Raw genomic sequence first — 23,095 nt, forward strand, 5'->3', positions numbered from 1 at the left:
ATATGCCTCTCTCACTTAAGAACTGTTTTATATCTTTGGATATAAAGCATTTTGCATTATCACTATGCACTACGGCTGGCATACCAAACATGTTGAACAAAGATTTCAAACAAATAATTACAGTATGAGAAGTAGTGTTACTACAAGGAAAAACAAAGGGGAAACGCGAAAATTCATCAACAACAGTTAAAAAGAAATGATTTTTAGTATTTGACGGCAATGGTCCTTTAAAGTCAATACTCAATCGTTCAAATGGTTGCGTTGCCTTAATCAATGTAGCTTTTGGAGGTTTGTAAAACCTTGGCTTCACTTCACAACAAACTTTGCAATTTGTGACCAATCTTTTCACATCATCTATCGAGTATGGCAAATTCATTGTTCTTACAAAATGTTGCATTCTCACAACTCCCGGATGACACAAATTTTCATGAATTTCTTTCAGTGTGTTCCCAGTTGTACTGGCACAATACGCACGAGATAAAGCATCAGATGCCACGTTAAGTTTGCCTTCGCGATACACGATATCATACGAATACTGTGCCAATTCGACTCGCCAACGCATTATCTTGTCGTTTTTTACTTTTCCTCTTCTTCTGTGGTCGAACATAAAAGCAACTGAATTTTGATCAGTGATCAAAGTAAAATGTCTGCCTAAAAGGAAATGTGACCACTTTCGAACCGCTTCTATTATGGCAGTAGCTTCTTTTTCGATACTGGAATATCGCTTTTCGTTCGAATTCAGGGTCCGAGAAAAAAACGCCACAGGCCTTCCCGCCTGATGTAATATTGCGGACAACGCAATATCCGAGGCATCAGTTTCGACTGAAAAGGGCAAGTTTTCATCTATTACCTTCAAAGTGGCTTCTGCCAAGACTTGCCGAAGTTCGTTAAAACACGAGATAGCTTGATCACTCAGGGGAAACCTATTACTATCAACAAGCGGTTTTATTTTGTCCGAATATTGCGGTATCCATCGAGCATAATATGCCATAAGACCAATAATTCGTCGTAGCTCTTTGGCTGAGGTTGGAACCGGCATTTCTAATAACGACTTCACTCTTTCGCGATCAGGGCTTAAACTGCCGTTACTTATTTCATACCCCAGTAAGTTGATTTTGTCTGTGGAGTAGGTGCACTTGTCATTATTGAAAGTGAGATTGCACTTGTTTGCAACTGTTAAGAAATGCTGAAGGTTTTCATCATGTTCTTCCTTTGTCTTACCGCACACGGTAATATTGTCCAAATAAGCAAATGTGCCTTTACAATCATTGCTCTCGATGATATTGTCAACAATTCTTTGAAACCAAGGTACAGCATTTGTTAATCCAAACGATAGTCTTTTGCTTTGATACAATTTACCATTGGCTTCAAAAGCTGTATAAGGTCGATCTTCCACAGGAATTTCAACTTGATGGTATGCACTTTTCAGATCCAATGTGCTAAAAAAAGAATAGTGAGCAATCTTGTTGACCAAATTTTGCATGTTAGGCAATGGATATCCGTCTAACAACGTAAACTTATTGATAGTTTGACTGTAATCAATGCACATTCTTTTCCTGTGATTTTCTCCAGATACCACAAGGACTTGAGCTCGCCATGGTGCAGTGCTTGGCTCAATTACACCTTGCTGAAGATCTTTTTGTATAGTTTCAGTTATAAACCTTTCGTTAGCAGCAGATTGCTTTCTGGACTTAGTCACAATAGGCTTACAGTTGGGCGATAAATGTTGAAACAATCTTGGACAAATATTCGTTTTCACGCATTTTAGTGCCCCCAGATACAAAGGAGCTTCGCTACCTCCAAAGTTAATTTTTACGTGCTTATGCTGAGCCAAGAAGTCCTGCCCCAGAATAACGTCCGGTAACAAATTATCAAGCACGATAAGTTTCACTTTATCGTATTCACGTCTTTGAAAGTAAACTTTAACAGTAGAAAATCCATCGCTTTGTGAAGTTTTTTTATTCACGGCCAAACCAATTTCATTAAACTCCGGTTCGATAGGAATTGCATTCTTTAAAGCAAAATGTTTGCTCACATGACTTAGGGTAGAACCCGTGTCCACGAGTGCTCTTGCAGTAACACCGTTAATACACACAGTGTAGTTAACTTTATTAGGAGCAGAATGTAAGGAGAATAAAGAAGCACTAGACGGATTTTGTGAAATTCGTTTTCTACGAGAACGACACTCTCTTGCATAGTGACCAAGATAACCACACTTATAGCACTTACTGTTCTTCGCAGGGCATCTTTCTCTTCCATGATTGTCAGGACAGCCACAGTGGGAGCATTTTTTCTTCAAGTCAGCTGCAGCACAACTTTCATTTAACGGAAGTCTTTCACCCAAAGAAATCTCTTGTTCAGCCGATTCTCTCTGAGAACACTGTATCGTGTTGGCAAATGTTGATGTGTTTCCTTGGCAGTAGGTTTGCTGTTGATTTGAAACTAGAAAGGCATCAGAATTTTTCTGAGCAATATCTAATGAGCGAGCTTGATTAAAAATAGCATCGAGGGTTGTGGTTTCTTCTCTAATATTTTCCAAGAGTCTTTGACGTATTGATGCAGACAATATCCCTGATATAAAAGCGTCACGAATCGCTTCATTGCGGCAAACTTCCGCGGTTACGGCTTTATAATTGCAATCTCGAGATAGCCGCTTCAAGTTTAATACGTAATCATCTAATGACTGTTCTGCCTGTTGTTTGCACGTCATTAGCAAATGTCTGGCAAATATGAGATTATTTGGTTTCACGTATAATCTTTCTAAAGTTCTTATTGCAAGCTCATAAGTATTACATTCACTGATGTAATCGTAAACATCCTTATCAACGTGGGCGATCAAACATCGCAGTTTATCGTCATCACTGATCTCTGGTTCAGCTGGAAATGCTGCAAGAAAATTCGCGAATGTTCGATGCCAATGTTTCCACTCTTTACTAGCTTGACTAGAGTTGGGATCAGCGCTGAACAAACTCGGCTTTATAAACTTGCTATCCATCTTCAATTAGTTTGTTAAATTGTCGTGAACTCAGGGCCGGATTAAGGGTTTATGGGGCCCTGGGCTGAGATGAAAGTGGGGGCCCTTATCAAGTGACATTTTTCGCTAAAAATTAATGGTGGAGTGGGGCTACGACACGGGCCCAGTTGCATGTATCTGTGGCACCGAGCCCCGAACAGCGGACCAGTGGCGCAGCCAAAAAAAAATTTGTGGGGGGCCAAATATTTGATGATTTGAAGAGAACAACAAAGTGTTTGATTTAAAGCCATCGCCACTTGATGTGCAGTGGCGTATCCTGGTGGGTTGAAGCAATAAAAGTGGTAGGGGGGTTAGAGCGTGCCGAAGGCACGCGTATTCTAGGGGGGTCCGGGGGCATGCTCCCCCGGAAAATTTTTGAAAAATTACACTCAAATAATGGATTATAGCGCTTTCTGAAAACACTTTTAGGGTAATATTTGTATGAAATTTATTAGCAGATAAACAGCTATTAACTTATTAAAGATAGCTCTTACACACGAACGGGCAAAAACTGCGGCTAAAATTAGAGAACACTAAAACTCAGCTACACAAAAACTCAATAACTACACAAAAACCCAACAGAGTAAGCCATTCTGAAATTGCTTCCACAAATTAGTTCAAAGAAACGTAAATCGCGTAAATTTTGCGCGATTTACGATTTGTAAAATTTATTGGTGTCTTTCTGTGTGTCTAAACTCTAAAACAAGTCCTTGGGGGTGTTAATAGCCAGATGTCTTGGAAAACGATATAAATTTCTACAACCTTTATTATATTTTCAACAAAGCGCTCAACTTTAGAATCCAAACTTTGAAAATTTGGGGAGGGACATGGCCTCTTTCGCCTTCCTGGCTACGCCTATACAGCGGATCACCTTCTTGTTTGCCCTCGGCTTTCCACCCGGTGCAGTAGGTGGGACCTGTCAGTGTATAACTCCGTTGCGGAAGAATGTGTCAATCTGTGGTGTATCAACAAACTTTAGAAGACTCGATAGAAGAAGAACTGCATCATTATTCATATCTAACTGACCATCTTGTATCAGATAATGTCTTCAAAACAGGCAAACCATCTAGGAATTTTAGATGGACTTGCCAACGATGAGTAGACGAGACGAGCCATGAGTAAAGGCTTTGCAACAATTCAAAAAGCTCAGCGGCAGAACGGCATGTTTCTACTGGACATTTAGGCTATACCGATTAAATTAAGTGAATGTGCTGTGCAAGGGACATAATGAGCTACACTACATTTCTCGCGCAGAAGAGCTTGAAGACCGTTATACTTGCCACTCATATTGGCAGCATTATCATAACTTTGACCCGTAATCCGTACCATTTTCGGATATGAAAGTATCAAATAAATATGTTTTTTTGTTAAAAAAACGAAGAAAAATTGTATAACTGGGGTTTGGCAGGGGTGCTGCAGCACCGCAGCACATATGGGTGAGCCGCCCTTCCTTGTTTGAGATACACATTTAAGCAGTAATCTCCAGTTGTGCAACTAAAAAAATTAGTAGATTTTTTTCTTTGAAGTGGGGGCCCCCAAAAGTGGGGGCCCTGGGCTTCAGCCCAGTCAGCCCCCCCCCTTAATCCGGCACTGCATGAACTAATACATACTTTATTACGCAAGCTTATATTAGCTTTAACAAACTAAATGGAACATCTAAATAAATATAAACAAATGAATTAAGCTTAGTACTTCAGACAATAAGATTATCAACCTGAACCGCACCTCAACTTAACAAGCAAGTAAACAGAGTGGGAGCGCCAACTGAACAGTTGCGTTGGCCAAAGGCATTATGCGTGGAACGCGGCAGGAGTTTCTACTGTAGCATACAACGCAAATTACACGACAAACACACATAAAAATTCTGTTCTCAATAGATGGTTAGACCTACATTATGGTCAAACCAAAAGCCTAAGACGAACTCTTAGCCTGATGTTCTGCCAATGATTAGGCTACTAACAATGCACTGATACAAAAGTCAAGAAATATATGAACAGATCTTCCATCAAGTAAATTTCAACAGTTTAACACCAATACAAAGAGAAACACAATTTAGTTTTCAGTCCGTTACGGTACATTTGTGTATCATTATTATCTGACATTATTTTCTTTGCATAAACTCTTTTGTGTCATTTGTTTTCTTTGACAGGAACTGTACAGTGTACAATAGTATATATATAATGATTATCCCATAGCCCGGGTTACCATCACCAAAACAAAAAAAGCTCGTTGCTTTGGGATACTTGTAAAAAATTCTTTAATGCAAGCTTTTAGGTAATGCTTCTATTGAAATAGTTGGGTTTTAAAAAAAAATTGAGCTGCTATAGTTTTGAATAAAAGCTTATCATGAGCCACTTGATGCTTAGCATCAAGAGAAGTAGCTATTCACAAGAAGAATTTAACATACAAGAAAGAAATAGCTTAGTTTTAAATTTAATTTACATATTGAATGAAAATACACAATAAATCTATAACATGAAAAACATTCTGTGGAATGAATTAAAACAAACTAAGCACACAACTCAAAAATAAGCATGTTTCATAAAAAACAAGCACAGTAGTATTTTCTAAGACATTGTACTTGAACATGAGCATAACTTTTAGAAATAAGCATAGAATGGTAACCCAGCCTATAGATTAAAATTGATGGTGTGTCAAAACTACATTTTCATTTTTAACCGCAAAACTACACTACATTTTCAATTACAGGAACAAAATCATTGCTAACAGTAAGTTATTGGCATTAACCCTAAACCTTCTACCACAGACCACTCACTGACTTTCAGAAGTTGGTTCTGAGATACATTGGTCGAGCCTGTGTTAAAATTCACTTCTTTACTTGAACTCACAGTCACACTTACATCTTGTTTACTAGAATTTGCTAGAAATGACAATTTTCTTTGTTTTGGATCATCTACACCTGGAAACCTTATACTCTGATCACCGGCATGCTTCCTTTCAAATGTTCTTAAATGTACATTATCCGAGAATAACAGCTTTCCACATTTAACTTTTTCTCTGTAACTTCTTTTTCTATTTTTATCCATGGCCAATATGTTAACTACACTACACTTGTAGATGTCAGCTAAAATGAGAAAAGCACTGCTGATAAACAATAGGCTAATATAGGATTGTTCCAGCATTTGCATTTGACAAACAGACAGGATTTTCAATTATAGACCAGGATGGTTATATATTATATATCTTTTCAACACAAATTTGCAGGCAATAAATATATCATACCACATGGGAGTCGGGTTGTTGAAAATGATATTGAAAAAGCTTTCTGATGAAACTAACAATTTGAGTTTAATTAATTATGTGTCATATACGAGTTTTGAAGGTTACACAAAATTAAGTTGCAACAAATATGTATCCCACCCTGTTCTGACTAATTGTGCCCAAAATTATTAACAATTTTGGCAAATTTTTGTTTGCCCAAAGTTCATTATTGATTTGACGATTACACAAAACTAGGTTGCAACAAATAGGTATTGCACAATTGCACACTATTCTGACTAATTGTGATCACATTTTCTTCAAAACAAATTTGGCTTAAATCTTTTTTGCCCAAATTTCATACTGTATGAGTTTCGAAGATTACCGCACACAAAACTAGGTTTCAACAGATAATGTGTTCCACACTGTTGTGACTAACTGTGCCCAAATTTTCCTCGAAGCAATGACTGGCTAATTTTTTTTTGCCCAAAAGTCATATAATAAGAGTTTCGATGGTTTTACAAAACTAGGTTGCAAAAAATATGCCTTCCACACTATTCTGACTAACGGTGCCCAAATTTTTTTGGCTAATTTTCTTTGCCCGAAGTTCATATTCATACTTGAGTTATGGCCTATCGTCACTCAAAGACATTAGACTGCAAATCTTTCATCCAAATTGATGAATTTCTTGTCAATTAACGCATTTTTAAAAATTAAATGCAGTTTTAATTAGTTCTTTAAATCAAGAACCTAAAAAGAAATGTACTTTTGATGAATCGACTAAATATACAAAAATTTTCTGCCCGAATTTTCTGCAATTTTGCCCGAATTCTCGACAAATCAAAAGTTTTGGGGGTGCGATCGCACCCCCTGCACCCCCAGCTCCTACACCTATGTATCAAAGTTTTGTCAGTCCGAGGATAAAGACTCAAAACCAACCAACCAACCATGGCGGCCGTGCATTGATGAAAGCTCTTTGACTGTTTTCGGATACGGCAGTTCAAAGTGAAGAATACGATTAGGTCTACCTAAGCGATTACTTGAAAATAAATAGAATCTCATTGCTAGATGGCAATCTGGAGGGGCTAAGGTTCATAACATTCAATGAATTTTCTGATTTTGCTTGCTTATTTGCTCACACAAGATCAAGCACAGAAACTCAACAGCAGGCAGCCTCAAGCTAAACCAAAGAGCCACATGAAAGAACCACTCACTGAATTCAACACCATTCGTCATAGCACATAACTAGGGAGTAGGAAACTGTGTTCCAAAAGCTCGTGTAATTCGATATTGCCACAACGAAAACTCGCAGCATCAAGCTTAAACAGATCGTTATAATCTACACTGTGAAGTAAGCAACGATCATGCTTCTAAACGCGAAATTCAATCAATTGCAAGATCAAGAAGTTATGGATAATCCAAAAGTTAAACTGTGTTTGAATAAATTCATTTGAAGTTTGGCCTTTTTTTTAAACTTTTAGGGTTACGTTTAATGGAAAAATTGAATTCTTACACGTAGTTAATTGAAATAATCTCGAGTCACTGGCGACCCTAAGTGCAAAAAAGATGCTGATGCGTAGGCTACGTCCCGTTTTAGGCGGGACAGTCCCGCTTTTTAACGTCTTGTCCCGGCTTCCCGACCGGTCAGCCAAACGTCCCGCTTGTGCGTTCAGCCAGCAAGCATAATACGCGAACATTACCAATTAGCATGTTCTTGTTACTGTTGTTGCTGTGTAGCGTAGGCTACCGGTAGCCTACTTGCTGAAGGTGAATGCGTAATTTTTGGCAAATAATGGGCAAAATAATGCAAAGGCAAAAGGGCAAAATAATGTTTTCTTCAAAGTGAAAGAAAAAATCGAAAGAGATCTGACAGGGATCGGATGTGCAGCTCATATTGTTCACAACTGCCTCCAACATGCTGTGGATACTCTCCCTTTGTATGTGTCGAAAGTCTTGTTGTGAAAAGCTATAATTTTTTTCATATTTGCACCGTTCGAGTTACTGAGCTGAAAAATTTTTGCGACTTTGAAGATATTGAGTATCAGCGTACCGGTATCTTGCAACATGGCAATACAAGATTTCTCTCCTTGCTACCAGCTTTGCAAAGAATACTTGAAATGTTTGAGGGATTGAAAAGTTACTTTAACTCCCAAGAAGGTTGTCCTACTCTCATCAAAAAATGCTTCGAAGAACCAACAAAAGAGCTCTATTTGAAATTTGTTCATGGGCAGTTGAAATACTTCAACTATTCTCAAGTTAGAAAAGGAAAACGCTAGTGCCGTAGATGTGGCATATGTTCTGTCAAAGCTAAAGCTAAACTTACTTGAAAAGAAAGAAAACAACTTCATCCCATATGCAGCATTGACTCTCTTAGGCAAGCTAGAAGAAGCAGACGAAGTAAACGTAAAATTGTTTTACAAAGAAGCAAGATATTTTTACAATAAATGCTTATCGTATCTGGATCTTTATGATGGTTGTTATAAAGATGTGTTTTCTCATCTTTGGATCGACCTAAACAAAGAAATATCCTGGGTGCAAGTGTGTGAGTCTGCGGAAAAGATCAACATGATGTTTGGGAAGCAGGTGATCAACAGCGACTCTCTTTTCGACGAACAAGTATTAGCGAAACGGCACATGTCTGAACGTTGTAAGGAAGAGAGCTGACAAAACGCGTCTTTGGAACAAAAGTTGGTCGAGATGTTTAAAAGAATTTGAAAAAAATGCATTTAGGCCTACGCGTTTCAAACTTTCAAAAGCTGGTAGAGTTCATATTTTGTTTACCCGGAACATCCGCACCCGTTGAAAGAATTTTTTCCATCATGTAGACTGTAGAGCAGTGGTTCCCAACCTTTTTGACTTTGCGGCACCCTATCAAAGAGATAAATAGTTTGCGGCACCCTGGCAAAACTGGATCAATTTTATGAGGTTTCTGTATTTCAAATAACTGCATAAACTAACACAGAATGAGTTGTACAGTATCTTCAACAGATTGATCATGTTTGATCAGCTGTGAATCCTGTGATCTCCCATATGAACTGCCTCCATTTTGTTCTGTCTATTGTTTTTATTAGTGTTTCCGGCATGCTTTTTATTCCTGTAATTTGCTTGATATTGTCAAAATATTTCATTTTTTATCGTTCTTTTGCCTTGCACCATCCCAGTCAACATTAAATTTTCCAACGAGAGCTTCTTGCTATGTGTCCGAAATATCTCATATTTCTGAGATTAATGTTGTTAATCAGACTGCATTTATCGTCTTTTTTTTGGGAAACAAATTTATTTGATTTTCTTTCCATCCAGCTGATGCGTAATAGTCTTCTATGACACCACATTTCAAAACTTTTTAATGTCACGTTTTTCGCATGTCCAAATTTCACATCCATATGTGGCAATTAGGAAAACGAGAGTTCGCAGCAATCTTAATTTTATTTTTTTACCAATTGAACTCTGTTTCCACACCGTTGTAAGTGATGTCACAGCTGTTTTTGTTATAGCAATTCGCCTTCTAATTGTGCAGTAGGCTATAGCGCGTGTAAATAAATGTATTTATTCAAAAGTCAGTGTGAAATTTGGGCTTGACTTCTTGCACAAAGTCCCTTAATATCTGGGGGCACATTCGATAAAGCCACTCGCATTTTTTCCTCGACTATAAATCGTTTTCGTTTTTTAGTTTTTATGTTCGATAATAGGGAAAATCCACTCTCACATAGGTATGACGTGGAAAACTGCAGCAAAAGCACAATAGCTTTCTTTCCAAGGCAATCATTTTGAATTTTTATCCAGAACTCGTCGAGAGGCATCTGCTTGTGCATAAGCTTAAAATTTCTATCGTTACGAATGTCAATTAATTCTTCTTCTTGATTCAAAACAATATGAGAGTCTAGAAAAATGGACCTCGATTTCTTTGCAAAATAAATCATGAAACCTGGCAATAATGATGCGTTTCAAACGTTTTTATGGAAAGAACAGCAACGAGTTAAAATCTCTTTCACGCTGTTTTTCCTGAGCGAGAAAACAAAGGCTTACCGCGAATTATCTACCTACCGCCAGCGACTTTCCCATAAAGCGACTCCCCAGAAGAGAGCCAGGAATAACTGCGAAACGCAAAACTTAATACGCACTGAAACTAGGTTAGAAATAAATACAGTAAATTACTCACTTATGCTAACGGGTTAACGTTAAGATAAAGAATGAGCCGCAGTATTGCAATATCTCAATATCTCGCGGCACCTTTGAGCATTGCAAATGGCACCCCAGGGTGCCGCGGCACCCCGGTTGGGAACCACTGCTGTAGAGCATGTGGTCTAAAAGCAGAAGCAGGATGCTGATGGAGCAGAACGTGAAAACCGTTGTCACATGTAAAATCAATACTGATTGGTCCTGCTCTGACTTTTACGAGAATGTAAAATTGAATAATGTTTTTTTGAAGAAGGTGTTTACAACACAAAAAAGTATGATTGGGCGAATAAGTAAATTCGCAAATGCTTGTACGCAGTGTTGGGTAAATTCAGTGCAATTGGGAGTTAGCGTACTTATCGACTTGAAAACCGCAGGCTATTTTATTATTCTTTCTTCCTTTTGCTTTACAGAAAAAAATCTAAATTTGAATTTTGTATCGTTAACGTCAAGTCCTTTCTATTTTTCGAACTGAAACCGATATTTAGACAGAGAACATGCGCATGAACTCTCGATGACAATACGGTCAATGAAGACAGCCGGGATGGCTTTAAATGTAGGCCTATGTAGCCTAATAATATCGGAAAATGTAAAGTTAAAAAATCACAGCTAAGTGGTCTTGGTCTTTGGAAGCGTCCCGTTTTGAAGTCACAAAAATATGGTAAGCCTACTGATGCGGCCACCTTAGCGAAAAGCTTGTGCTTCTGAGCAGAAGAGGGAAATGTTAAGGGAAATTCCCTACTTGGGAATGTTTTCGAGTATTTTTTTTCTATGGGTTTGATCAATGATCATGCTGCAGTTACGTGCAGTAGTAGGCTACTAGTTGCGAGTTGCAGGAAAAATTCAGCAGTGGTTGGTTGCGGGCTTGCGGCCTGCGGGTTTTTGGGCTAGTTTTGATTTTGGTTGCAGTTTTAGGGCTAGTTTTTTGGGTTTCGTATAATTTCATGGTTTTTCATTGAAAGTAGTGAGCTTTAACGGCGTAATAGGCAAAGCTAATAATTTTATGCTAGGTTTCATTCTAGTATAATATTTAGTTTAAAGTGCCCCTGACAGGTTGGATCCAAGTATAGTAACTTTTTAAAGCATTTCCTAGCGCAGAATTATACTTAGCAAACTTTTTAATCTTAACCTCGTAGCTCGACTGGTTAGGGCGTAATTTATATCAAACGACTGTTCCGCAGCGTCACCACAGGCAAAACTCATATTTCACTGCTCTGGGACGACTTTGGTGGTATTACGTCATCCTAAGTGGGCGTCGTTAACGACGGATGAAACAAACGCTTCCTAGATGTAAATGGTGGATCACAGTTTGGTCGGATTTGGTACAATGGTACAAGCGGTTGCTTTTTTCAAAGATTTATTGTTTTTTGCAGTTTAATAAAACTGTACTGGATACGTTCCTACAAAACCTAAAATATACTTGAAGTGAAAAATGAAGAAATTTACGAATCATCATTCATATTTAATTCATCATCACTATTCAAAAATAAATAAAAGTTCTCTCTCTCTCTCATAATGTGCCTTCAGTTGGCATTGAAATTCGGTGTAACGGCCATCTGGATCTAGAAAATTGTTTCAGATTTGCCAAACAATGCATGACGGCAGCACAATCCGATTGTTGCTTCCGAGAGCATCAAACTGAAAACTGCAAGCAGTGAGCTTTGCGCAATGCAAGTTGTCAGTGCCAGTTTTAACAAAATCTTAGTTATACAGTTACGTACATAGCAGAGTCTATACATGTAAAAGCCTACTTTACCTGTGCAAGGGTACGTTTTTGTAAACGTTGTTGTTTAGAAGTGCTGGAATCATCATCAGCAACTGGTTGCATCTTTACTTTTATAGATGGTATGGCAGATTTTTTCAAAATGTAAAGTTCGCTCAAGCCCATTTTTACTTTAGTGGTATTAACAAAATCATCTTCATTGAAGTGAAGAGAACATAATACGACTAGTTTTGTATGGCCCATCCCACTTTCGAACACTTGAAGAAAACTTTGACCATCTTCTCAGCACCTTGTTTTGTGGAAAAGCGTAAAAAGAAAGCACACGGTCTTTGTCACTGACACTGTCACATAAACAGCAATTTGTAGGCATTGCCTCAACCATAAATTAAAGGTAGGCTACTGTTTAGGAGATACTATTGTTACACTGCAAATGGCTATAGCCAGGTTAGGACAAATAAAAAAGTATCAAAATTGTAGCCCTATGAAACTGCAATTTCAATTGAATTGAGATGCTGTTTGATAAAAATAAACTCAACCTATTTGATCGAAACCTGATAGTAATAATAAGTTCACTTTTTCATTTCGGTAATTCTTAATTTGCACATGCTTTAGACCTACAGAGCCCCACACATTCACGTTTTGCAGTAGCCGTACTATAAATTACCAAGTCACCACAGAGAAAAAATGTATCCTTCCCGCTTACTGTGATGTCACAGCGGTGTTGCCGTTTTTATTTTCGTAATTGACTGATTGCCAGATTCGCCGAAAGTGAACAAAAGTTTGCAAGCGTCTAACTTAGTAGCCTGTTGATATTTTTTACGATTTACTGGTCAGGAAAGTTTGTTAGTGTCATCTCTTTGGTATCTTAGGTAAATTGAGCAAATTTATTTTCCTGTCAGAGGCACTTTAATTTGCATTTGTTTGGGATAGTTATTTAGCTCAGAATAGTTAGTCTCACAGGAGCGTTGACAAAGGTAATAGGGCAGGGCAAGTGGGTCTAATACAGCAAACGTTTTTACGGAGTTAGAATACTACAATTGCATTTTGGTAAATATTATTCAATGACAATGTTCTGGTAGACCATTGGTTTTGATGACTAATACGGCATCAGTATTTATGAACATCAAAAATATCAAGGTTGTCATGAAATGATAAACTTGCTATTTTTACAGGCCGCATAGTTTGAAGTTTACGGGTTGATTGAATCTTTGGTAAAAGTTGCAACACCTAATCGGATAATATGTCATGGTACGTGTTACTGCACTTTTTTAACGCTTTGAATTGTGAAATCAAACATGATTTTGCTGTGTAGGCAGCAGAGGGCAATGTTGTGTAATGGTATATATATTATCTAACTAAATCAAATATAGTTATTACTATCTGAAGCCTTTACAAATTGTTTCACCTAACGGATCATCAGAAGGTCTTATTCAAATAGAATCTAATTTTTTAATTAAAATAATCTAATTCAAATCTAATAAAAATTAATCTAATAAAAATCTAATTCAAATAGAATCTAATAGAATTTAATAGAATTTAATTTGCTCTGCTTTGCTTTTTTGCTTAGCATTGAGCACTTTTTTGTAGTATTGATAGTTTTCATTGTTTTATTATCTAACTATATATGAAGTATATACTGGTAGTATGAAACAAAATGTGAGCAGTAGGAATAGCATATACGGTAAATTAACTGAATCATTTTAATTTTTTTGACTACCGTACTACTTTCTGTGTTTATATTCATGATGCATTATTAAAACCACTGATTGTGGCTGCATGTTAGTATTGTACATGCACAATAGTTGTGAGTTCAATCTGCACATCTTTTAAATTAATCACAGCTGCTGTTTTTTCTTTAATGAAAAAATTAATCCCAGAAAAATTAATATTGGGCTAATAAGTTTGAAAATTAAAAAATGGTAAGCAAAAGTAGGCTATATTTTTTGAGTTAGAAAAATGTGGCATTAAATTTTTGTTGGAAGTCTTCTGAAAACTTGAACTTGAGGTGTTTTTAGATTTTATTCAGTATACCTGTAAAGTAATGTTTTTTTGCAAAACTTAACTACATCAACTAAAACGTGTGGTTATTTTTTCAACAGTTTTATTTAGAATCGTGTTTGTTTAACTCTAATGTTAAGTGTTTTTTGTTAAATTTCCATTAAGTGGCCATCTCAGTTTTCCAGTCAACTCATTTGTACATTCAGAAAATCATAATAATTTTTTCTTCAACAACGTTTCATTCCCTGAAGAAGAATTTTCTGAGTTCTTTAGAATTCTACTTGGGATTGACCGCATTTATCAACATACACTGAGCAGATTTTTCAAGCTTGCAATCCTGATGTTTTGCCTTTTCATGAACAGCTAAGGACTTGAAAAACAAGTGCCATAACTAATTAGTGAGTAACTTTTTATGCTGAAGTTTGTCTGATATACTTCTTGATAGATTTTCTTTAATTAATTTGTTTATTATACTGCTATTGAACAAGGTGTCCTATTACCGGTACTGCTGTAGATTTAACTAACAGTGAGAATTGATTCTGATTTGTGTAGTTTCTCTTCTCCACATGTCTACCTCTTTCAATTAAGGTAATTTTCTTGAAAAACATGTTCCAGGTTATTTGAAGCAATTTATACATGTTTTATGAGGTACAGCATTTGAAATATGAAAGCACTAGTATTAAAAACTATTAGCATGATTAGTTATAGAAATTGTTGTTTGTTTATTGAGTTGAAATTGCAATGCCATAGAACTTACAGTACTAAATTTAGAAGCTTTTTTTATTTTGAAGTCTTCCAAATAAAGCATTATATACTTAGCTTTGTTTTCTGACTTAATAGTTGTGTAGACTTAGACCGTAGACTACCAACTCTTATATTTGAAACCAAGTATTCAAACAACTTGAAGCATAATCTAATTTTACAAAATGAAACTAAGCACTTACAATTAATCAGATTTAATTTAGCAAAAGAATCTTATGCTGACTTTTAATAAAAAGTTAAGTACAATAATAACGTTACAATAATAACGTTATAATAATAACGAAACGACTCATAAATGTTTTTACATTGATTTAGACTTGTCCGACTTCAGATTGAAGATTGTTTCTTGTTCAATACAACCTGTGCTGCAAATAATCGAACAAACACCGGAGATTGACTTGTCCTATGAAGCATGGACAACTCTGCGGTATGTGGTGTTAAAATTTTTTGATTTATTTTGTGTGCTAGTTTACTTGTGTAGTCATGTAGTGCAGTAAAAAGTTCTATTTTTAAAGTTTTTGATGTTTACCAACGTTGTAACGGAAAGATATTGAAAACTTATATAATATTTAACAGAACTTCCTAATTTATAAATCAATGGCTACAGATAATGTGTTAACTGATGGGGCACTATCAAAATTAGAAGTGTGGGTCAGTGGTTCTCAAACTTTTTCGGATTAGAGCGCACTGAAAAAATTACAAAAAATTGTATTCTGCAAATTTGAATGCAATGGGTGATTGGGTAATGGGTATGCCTGTTTGTTATCATGACAATAATCCTTACTATATATTATACTATATAGGTTATCAGTAAGGCAATAGGAAAATGCCATAATATTTTTAGTTAACTAATATTGGATAGCATGCATCAAGCCTTGTATGTTTTCCTGCATGCCTACTTGTAATACAAATAGAAGTAGGATGTCTAAAATTTCAAGAGTTTCTTGGTCCATCTGGGAATCTCCTGCGACACACAGTTTGAGAAACATTTGTATCATAGGGTTGGTAGGCTACTTGGTGATTAGAAAAATTCTTGTCCAAGTACAATCAATTTTGCCCAAGTAATTTTTGCAACAAATCATACATCACTTTAAACTTTTCCCCATCGTGAACGAACTACTTTGTCACATGCAACTTTTTCTTGGCACGTTACATAATAAACATTAGACAATGAGATACAAATGCTTAAATATTACAGCATGATTATCACAGCAAATTATTATGTAGCCGTAGTAATGTAAGTGTTTAGCTGATCCTGTAAGCTACAATTTGCATCTTTTTATTTTTAGTTTGCAAGTGATAACAACGGTGGCCTTGAAGGGATCTTTACGGAACCCCCATTTATTTATGGTTTGTTGACTTTTATCACTGGATTTGGCATTAGTGGCTACTTACGGCTAAGTAGCAAATTTATTTGTATTTGTTTATGCTAAACAGATACATCCCGGCAATAAAAAAAACTTCAACAATCGGAAACTTTACTCTGCCAATCTTGGTAACCGGCCCTGCGTCAAGGGCTTCTACAAGTATGCAAAACTATCAGGAATAACTTATCAAGGCTTTGTCAGTCCGAGGATAAAGATTCAAAACCAACCAACCAGATAAAACTGTAATTTCAAATTTATTACTATTATTGTGTTGAACATTTTAATGAACTACCGTAAAAAGTTTATGCTTTTTTATTTGGGCAACGAGCCCATTTTACACGTGTAGAATAGATTTTTTGTAACAACTGTGTGAAGTGTGTGTAGTATTTTTTTTGATAAAACAGGATTCATACACTTGCCAATTTGCTGCATAACTCAGAGTTATATTGATCAGCGTTTAGTTCACCTCTATTTTCATTCATTGTAACATGAATTGTTTTAAAAGTTTATAGTCAGTCTGTAATTGTTTCATATATCATTATACAGTACCTGCAGACGAATCGCAGTCTCAACAAATCTCACGTCAGCAGCATTTGTCACACTTTGCGGATCCGAGAAAGCGATACCACTCGTTCATGCATGACAAACACTTCTCTCATTTATTGCCTGAATCTGCCGCAGCTTTAGCCGATTTTGGCATCTACGTCACTGGTGCGAATGGGCTTACCCGTTGTTACAGGTAAGCTTTGTAGAAAACAGTGTTGGCATATTATACAATTGCATTATCTCATGTCACAAACGCATAGAGCAAAGCACAGTGACACCAAAGGGTAAAACCAGTGGCGTATCCTGGTTGGTTGAGCAAGGGAAACAATATAACTCGTGGGGGTTAGAGCGTACCGAAGGCACGTGTATCCTAGGGGGGTCCGGGGGCATGCCCCCCCCCCAGGAATTTTTTTGCAAAATTACACTCAAATAATGGATTATAATGCTTTCTAGAAACACTTTTAGGGTAATATTTGTATGAAATTTATTAGCAGATAAACAGCTATTAACTTATTAAAGGTAGCTCTTACACACAAACGGGAAAAATATGCTGCTAAAATTAGAGAACACCAAAAACTCAGCTACAGCTACCTACTGCTGAAGTAGCTTAAGCCAGAATTCATTTCAGTCAAGTCAATTCTAGCCTAGACCTCACATATCATGTCTCATGCCAAAGTCTACCCAGCCAAGATAACAGTGTAAAGCCAACATTTGGCTCAAACTTTTGCTTACTAGGCCGATATTATAACCATAACAGCGCCTTAGATTTTCTCATTACCTAGCGTCCTAGCTCAATGACACAATATCCAACAGATCAGAATTGCCAGACTATGAAAAGGCCTTAAAGCCAAAATAATACAAAAAAGGCCAAAACAAGGAAAATATTAGACAAAAAGGCCAAATGGATATAGGCCTATTTACCTGTTTCTATTAAAAATTATAAAATGTAGGCTACACATATTTTATGACTTGTAGCGGATTTTAATAAACTGTAGCAAAAATAATTCTGAAAGTATCCCAAAAAATAGCAAATATAAAAATACTGTAGCGGACGAGTTTTAATCGGCCACATTGCGAGTATAAACAAGTATAGAACATGTATTGAACAATGGTGAATATGGTTTTATCTGGTAAGGTTACGATATTTGAGAAATATTGATTATGCATTTTGAAGAGTTAATTTAAAAAAAAGCCTAATTCGAGGAATTCGTCCAATCTGGCAACTCTGGAAGCAATTTAAATATTGCTTCCATGGATTTGTTAAAAGAAACATAAATCTCGCAAACTTTGCGCTGCTTTTTTTTCTTTTTCTCTTGCTTGTTTCTCCTTATAGCAAAAACGAGAGCAAGGGAAGCGATACAATCTTTGCATCCGTAAGCTTCCAACTTTTTTAAAATTAAAACCGAGCTGAAATCATACGGGGGCGTGAGTGAGAAACTGTTCTAATTCGTATTCAGGTAAAGAAATTACGAAATCGTTTTACTTAAAAATATCATCTTCTCTTTTTTCAATTTTGGCAGGGGAAGCAATGCTTCCCTTGCTTCCATTGAGGATACGCCCCTGGGTAAAACGTTGTTTCTACTTTACAAATGGCATGCCCTTGGTTTCTACTGACCACCTAAAGTCTGCTCTAGACATTTAGAAAATACAAAAAAAATTGTAAAAAAGAATATCATTCGATAAAGTATAATATAACAAATTATCTTCAGCTTGAGAAAAAGTATTCAGAAGCTAATTCCCTACCATACATACCTAATGCTTGATTGTGACGGCTTTGGGCCGCCGGTGCAATGTCAGCACTGATTTTTTTCCTTTGTATGATTGCTCTCGTAGTAAACTGGTTTTGCTTTCACCAAACTGCAGTGTATAATACAATCTTATACTGCAAGCATGCATATAAATAGCGTTTTTAGTAAACATGCAGCATAGGTATATAATAGTGATACAATGCTAATCGCTAAATCATTGTACAGCTGCTACAAAGAGCATAGCAACCTGAAAAACAGCGATAAGTTCAACGATCCAGCTCTGCACGAAACCTATTGCGTCCACTTCGAATCTTATCAGAGTGGTTTTAATCAAAGTACTGCACAAGGTATGAATACTAGGTCAATTTTTTCCAGGTTGTAGTGGTTCATACAATATACAAGTAGTCTAGCTAAAAAAATAATCGGCCAATCAACGTTGGCATACGTGGAATCATGGTTTGATTAACCAAAAAAGACCGATTTTGTGAAGTATGGTGTATAGGTGTCTTGGCTTAACTACATCATTTTTACAATTCAGCACTGTATCGGAACAGGCCGTGACAACACGGTCTTGATGACTTCCGCCCGAATATCGCGATTCGTATGACCGCGTTATAAACTCGTGGACCGCCAGTGAATCAGTGTGTGTTTTGATAAGAGCGAATTACTTTTGATAGTACGTAAATGCATCATCTCTCGCCATTCAAGTACAATAGCGAGCATTTCTTTGTTCGAAAAATGCTTATCACCTAAATCTTTTGGGAACAGTACAATTTCTGCGTTTGCGGACATAAATTCAGTTTTTGTGATGTAAACCATGCCATTAGTCAGATTGAACATCTAAACATAGTTTTTGTAAATATAGCCTAACAGTAACATCAATTTAAAAAAAACTGTTTGTTCTTCATGATGTGCTTGTGTTGTGCAACAGCACTACAGCAGTCGTGGTTTTACCATGAATCAAAATGTTTTTAGGTGCAGAGCCATTTTGGCACGAAAACAGTGCAACACAGTGTTCCATGCCACGCATGCACGTTTCATCCCAAACCGATCTTCATCACGGTGAGAATTGATCATTTTTGTTGTTGTTTTTGTGGTGAAATCTTGTGTGTCAAAAGTCAAAACGCTAACTGGTGATCATGTTGGAATTTGCTTTTTTATTCGTCCCTGTGGTTATCAGGGCGAAACACTTTTGTTGCCAGCAAGTTCAGTCATTGTTTCAACGTTGGACAAATGACTGAACTAGCTGTGAGTGGTTGCTTGTTTTACATTGCTTCAACGTCTGATCACGTTGCGGCTACCTGAGTAAAAGTAACTTTTTCCGCTTTGAAATTTATCAGAAGTCAACAAAAACACAACTATCTCGCTCGAGAGACCACTAAGAGCAAATATTAGTTTCTTTTTTATGAGAAAAACAATGAAACATGAGGAAGATAATGTTTTAACTTAAAGTGAACTATAAAGCTTTTACATTTATTTCATGTTTTCAAACATTGAATTGCCCATGCACAAGGCACTGGTTGTGCTACTCAGAGAGAAAGTCACTCTTTTGCGGATTGTTTCTCTAATGAAATGCCTGTGAGGAGATATCTAATGTAATCCGCGGTCTATTTAATGTTCTGTTAACAATACTTTGCGAGGACAGTTTGCAATCGGTAATATGATGACGTAATGATTGTGAAAACGGCATTCCGAGCGAGCACGACGCAACATCATTAGACGTTGAATCAACAACAGGAACCAATTTTTAGCTCGGACCCAATTCGAACAGCGCAATTTTACTCGTCCACAAATTTAAAAATCACAAAACAACCACAAGATGCATAGTTGGAAGTTGCGGATTGAATTTTAGATACGGTAACTAATTTAATTGAAATACCGGTAACATTTCTATAAATTTCCTTTGTATTTTCAGTAGGTATGTCACTTTAAAGCAGTACTGAATGCTAAGTTAGTGAATAGTGTTCTCATCATCATCATTTGTAATCAAAAACATCTGAACCTGCCTGATTTATTTGTAGAATTATGTGCATTTCGAGTTGCACAATTTCCAAAATTTTTGACAATTATTTCTGTTGATGATTTGTAGTTGCAGCCCTCAATAGAATGGTGATGTTCTAACCTTTAAAATAACACTCAGTCCAGGGATACAGCGTCTTTCATTCTTTTCGTGAGAGCTTTGGAGAATTTGTGAGGGATGCCACAGCCAGACTTAGCCGATGCTTTCCAGTGGAACATGATCGACGCCCATTGTCTCCCCCTGGCAACTCAAGAACACTCCCCAAAGAAACACAGTAACATCAAGCTCAACGATTAATTTGTACGTGATTTTTTCGTAGTGTATCTTTCGAAAAACTAGACCCGTAATCTAATTTGAGAAAAGTGATTTGGAAAAGCAAATATCAAAAATAGAATAAGCACAGAAAAAGCACAAGTTACTTTCTAGATACTGAAGAAGTCGCATTTACGGTGGCGAATGCTTTGTCAATAAATTATATAAGTTACCGAACCTAACTGATTGTGTTTACTTGTTATGTTTAATTGTTCGGTTGCATCCTAACTAAAGGATCCTTGTGTTAACTTTTCATCCTCAATAACATCGAGGAACCAGAGCAGAGGTCGACAGACGTCCGCGTCGATTTCTTTAATCAAAATAGACTCTCCTAATTTTTACAAGCATCTAATGCAGTATCCACATTCAAACATATCAATGCAACAAAACTCGCATGCAAAGAATTTAGCTATAGTGGACCAACAAAACACAATTAAACGTGCGTGTGTGCCGATTTATGTGTATGTTGTAATTTTTTGGTGTATATTTACGAAAAACAGTTGAAAAGATGCATCAAATTATGTCACCTAAGAATTTTAACCGAATTTTTTTATATCTCTACAGATTCAACCAATATTATGATGTGGTCCTAATTTCTGGAATCGCAAAAGACTAAATTAGGTTTTAAAACAATGGCAATCGTTTTAATTTTCTACAACTTCGATCATGTTATTTATCTCAATCCAATCAACATAACCTAGGTTGTGAACGTCGCCTAGATATATAATTTGTGGATTGGATTTCCTTGGCTTCCCCGCGGGAAAAATCTCCCCTTTTAACGTTGATTCAACATCTACAGACTAAAAAAGGCAGGTTTTCTGGCTGAGTTATCATTTCAATACCCTTGTCATTTGCTGCCGTCTTGATTGCGCCGCGTGTTACAGTAAAGTGACGTAAGCGTACGTTTTATTGTTTGTTTACTGTTTTTGGCGCTATCCAGAACAAACATAACGGACTTGATCAACGTTGATTAATCTAATTTCACTAGCCGGAAATATCTTTTTTATTGTTCTATTTTGGTACATCGTTTCAAGTTAGTACCTTATTTGAACTTTCTTTTACAAGATCATATATCTTATATAGTTCAGATCTACTGTTGTTTTTGTGATGCAGTGTCAGAACTATGCTTTCTTCTAAAGACCAAATCACAATTTCTATCCTTGTCTTTAAAAGTTCTTTTGTAAATTTTGTAAGATGTTTTTTTTACAATCAGGTGTACATATGTATTGATTTTATTTGACTTTTTTAACTTGCTTTTGAACATATATCTTTCCTATTGGTGACCAAGATGCCATGCTGCTGTTTTACAAAACGAAATGCTACCATCCCAGATACCGAAAACCGTCTTTTTTACATTGATTTAATGCTGACGTTGAATCAATGTGAAAATGTCGGATTTTGCTATCTGGGCAGTGAATAAATGAATGTTTGTAAGTCAGACTTCGACCGCCATAAGCTATTGCTTGTAGATTTTAGTTTGTTTGGAAACTGCTAGTCCGCCTGGTCCGTTTACTGCGGATCAATATGCCAGGATAGTTAAATTGGTAGTATTTATATAGGAAAAGTTACACTTCATTATATTTATGTAGAAATTTTTTTAAATAAATCGAACTGTAACAAATTTGTGAATTGCGGAATGAGTTGCTTCGGTTCCACTTTGTCCAAAGCAGTGTTTTGCATCATTTGTTGTTTTTAAGTTGAAGCATTGCTGGGAATATTTGTTCATAATTCATCAATAACAAATTACATCCTATCAAAAATCGTGCCACCGAATTCAACTCGAAATGTTTACTCGATTATTATTTAAGTTAATTTATGCCATAACATTCATTGTTTTCCATGGTGGTTGCAAAATATTAACATTTCTGTTGATACAACATAATCAGATGGAAAATATGAAAAATGTCTTAGCTGCCAAAATCGGTGTGTAGTCTTCCCCACCTGACTATAAATAGTATTGCCAATGCTGTTAATTCGTGGTGACATCGTTTCCGCTGCTTTGGAGATACTGTATTTTACTGTGTATGATGATTCTTGATAGAATATCTCAAAGAAATGTGTATGATATGGTCGATAAAATAATCACACCAGGGAACTGAATTTTAGTGATTGATTTAACAAGGGTTTAATGTACAGTATTTCCAAGTACAACGACTAGGCTGATAGCGAAATTACGGAAGTTTTGACGCAGTGTTGTTCAGTAGGCCTTTG

At 36.4% G+C, this 23,095-nt stretch overlaps 1 protein-coding gene across 1 annotated transcript; it reads left to right on the top strand.

The window, feature by feature from the left end:
- Positions 1-14,318: 14,318 nt before the first annotated feature.
- On the top strand, positions 14,319-22,971 carry LOC145787414 (uncharacterized). Its single transcript, XM_082599155.1, has 8 exons — positions 14,319-14,527; positions 15,207-15,318; positions 16,181-16,241; positions 16,805-16,997; positions 18,778-18,899; positions 19,528-19,614; positions 20,693-20,872; positions 21,449-22,971. The coding sequence occupies exons 2-7, from the start codon at positions 15,304-15,306 to the stop codon at positions 20,848-20,850; spliced, it is 636 nt and encodes a 211-aa protein (XP_082455281.1). The 5' UTR covers positions 14,319-14,527; positions 15,207-15,303; the 3' UTR covers positions 20,851-20,872; positions 21,449-22,971.
- The last annotated feature ends 124 nt before the right edge of the window (positions 22,972-23,095 follow it).

Source organism: Aplidium turbinatum, chromosome 18 (assembly GCF_918807975.1).
Source record: "Aplidium turbinatum chromosome 18, kaAplTurb1.1, whole genome shotgun sequence".
Classification (NCBI taxonomy): Eukaryota; Metazoa; Chordata; class Ascidiacea; order Aplousobranchia; family Polyclinidae; genus Aplidium; species Aplidium turbinatum.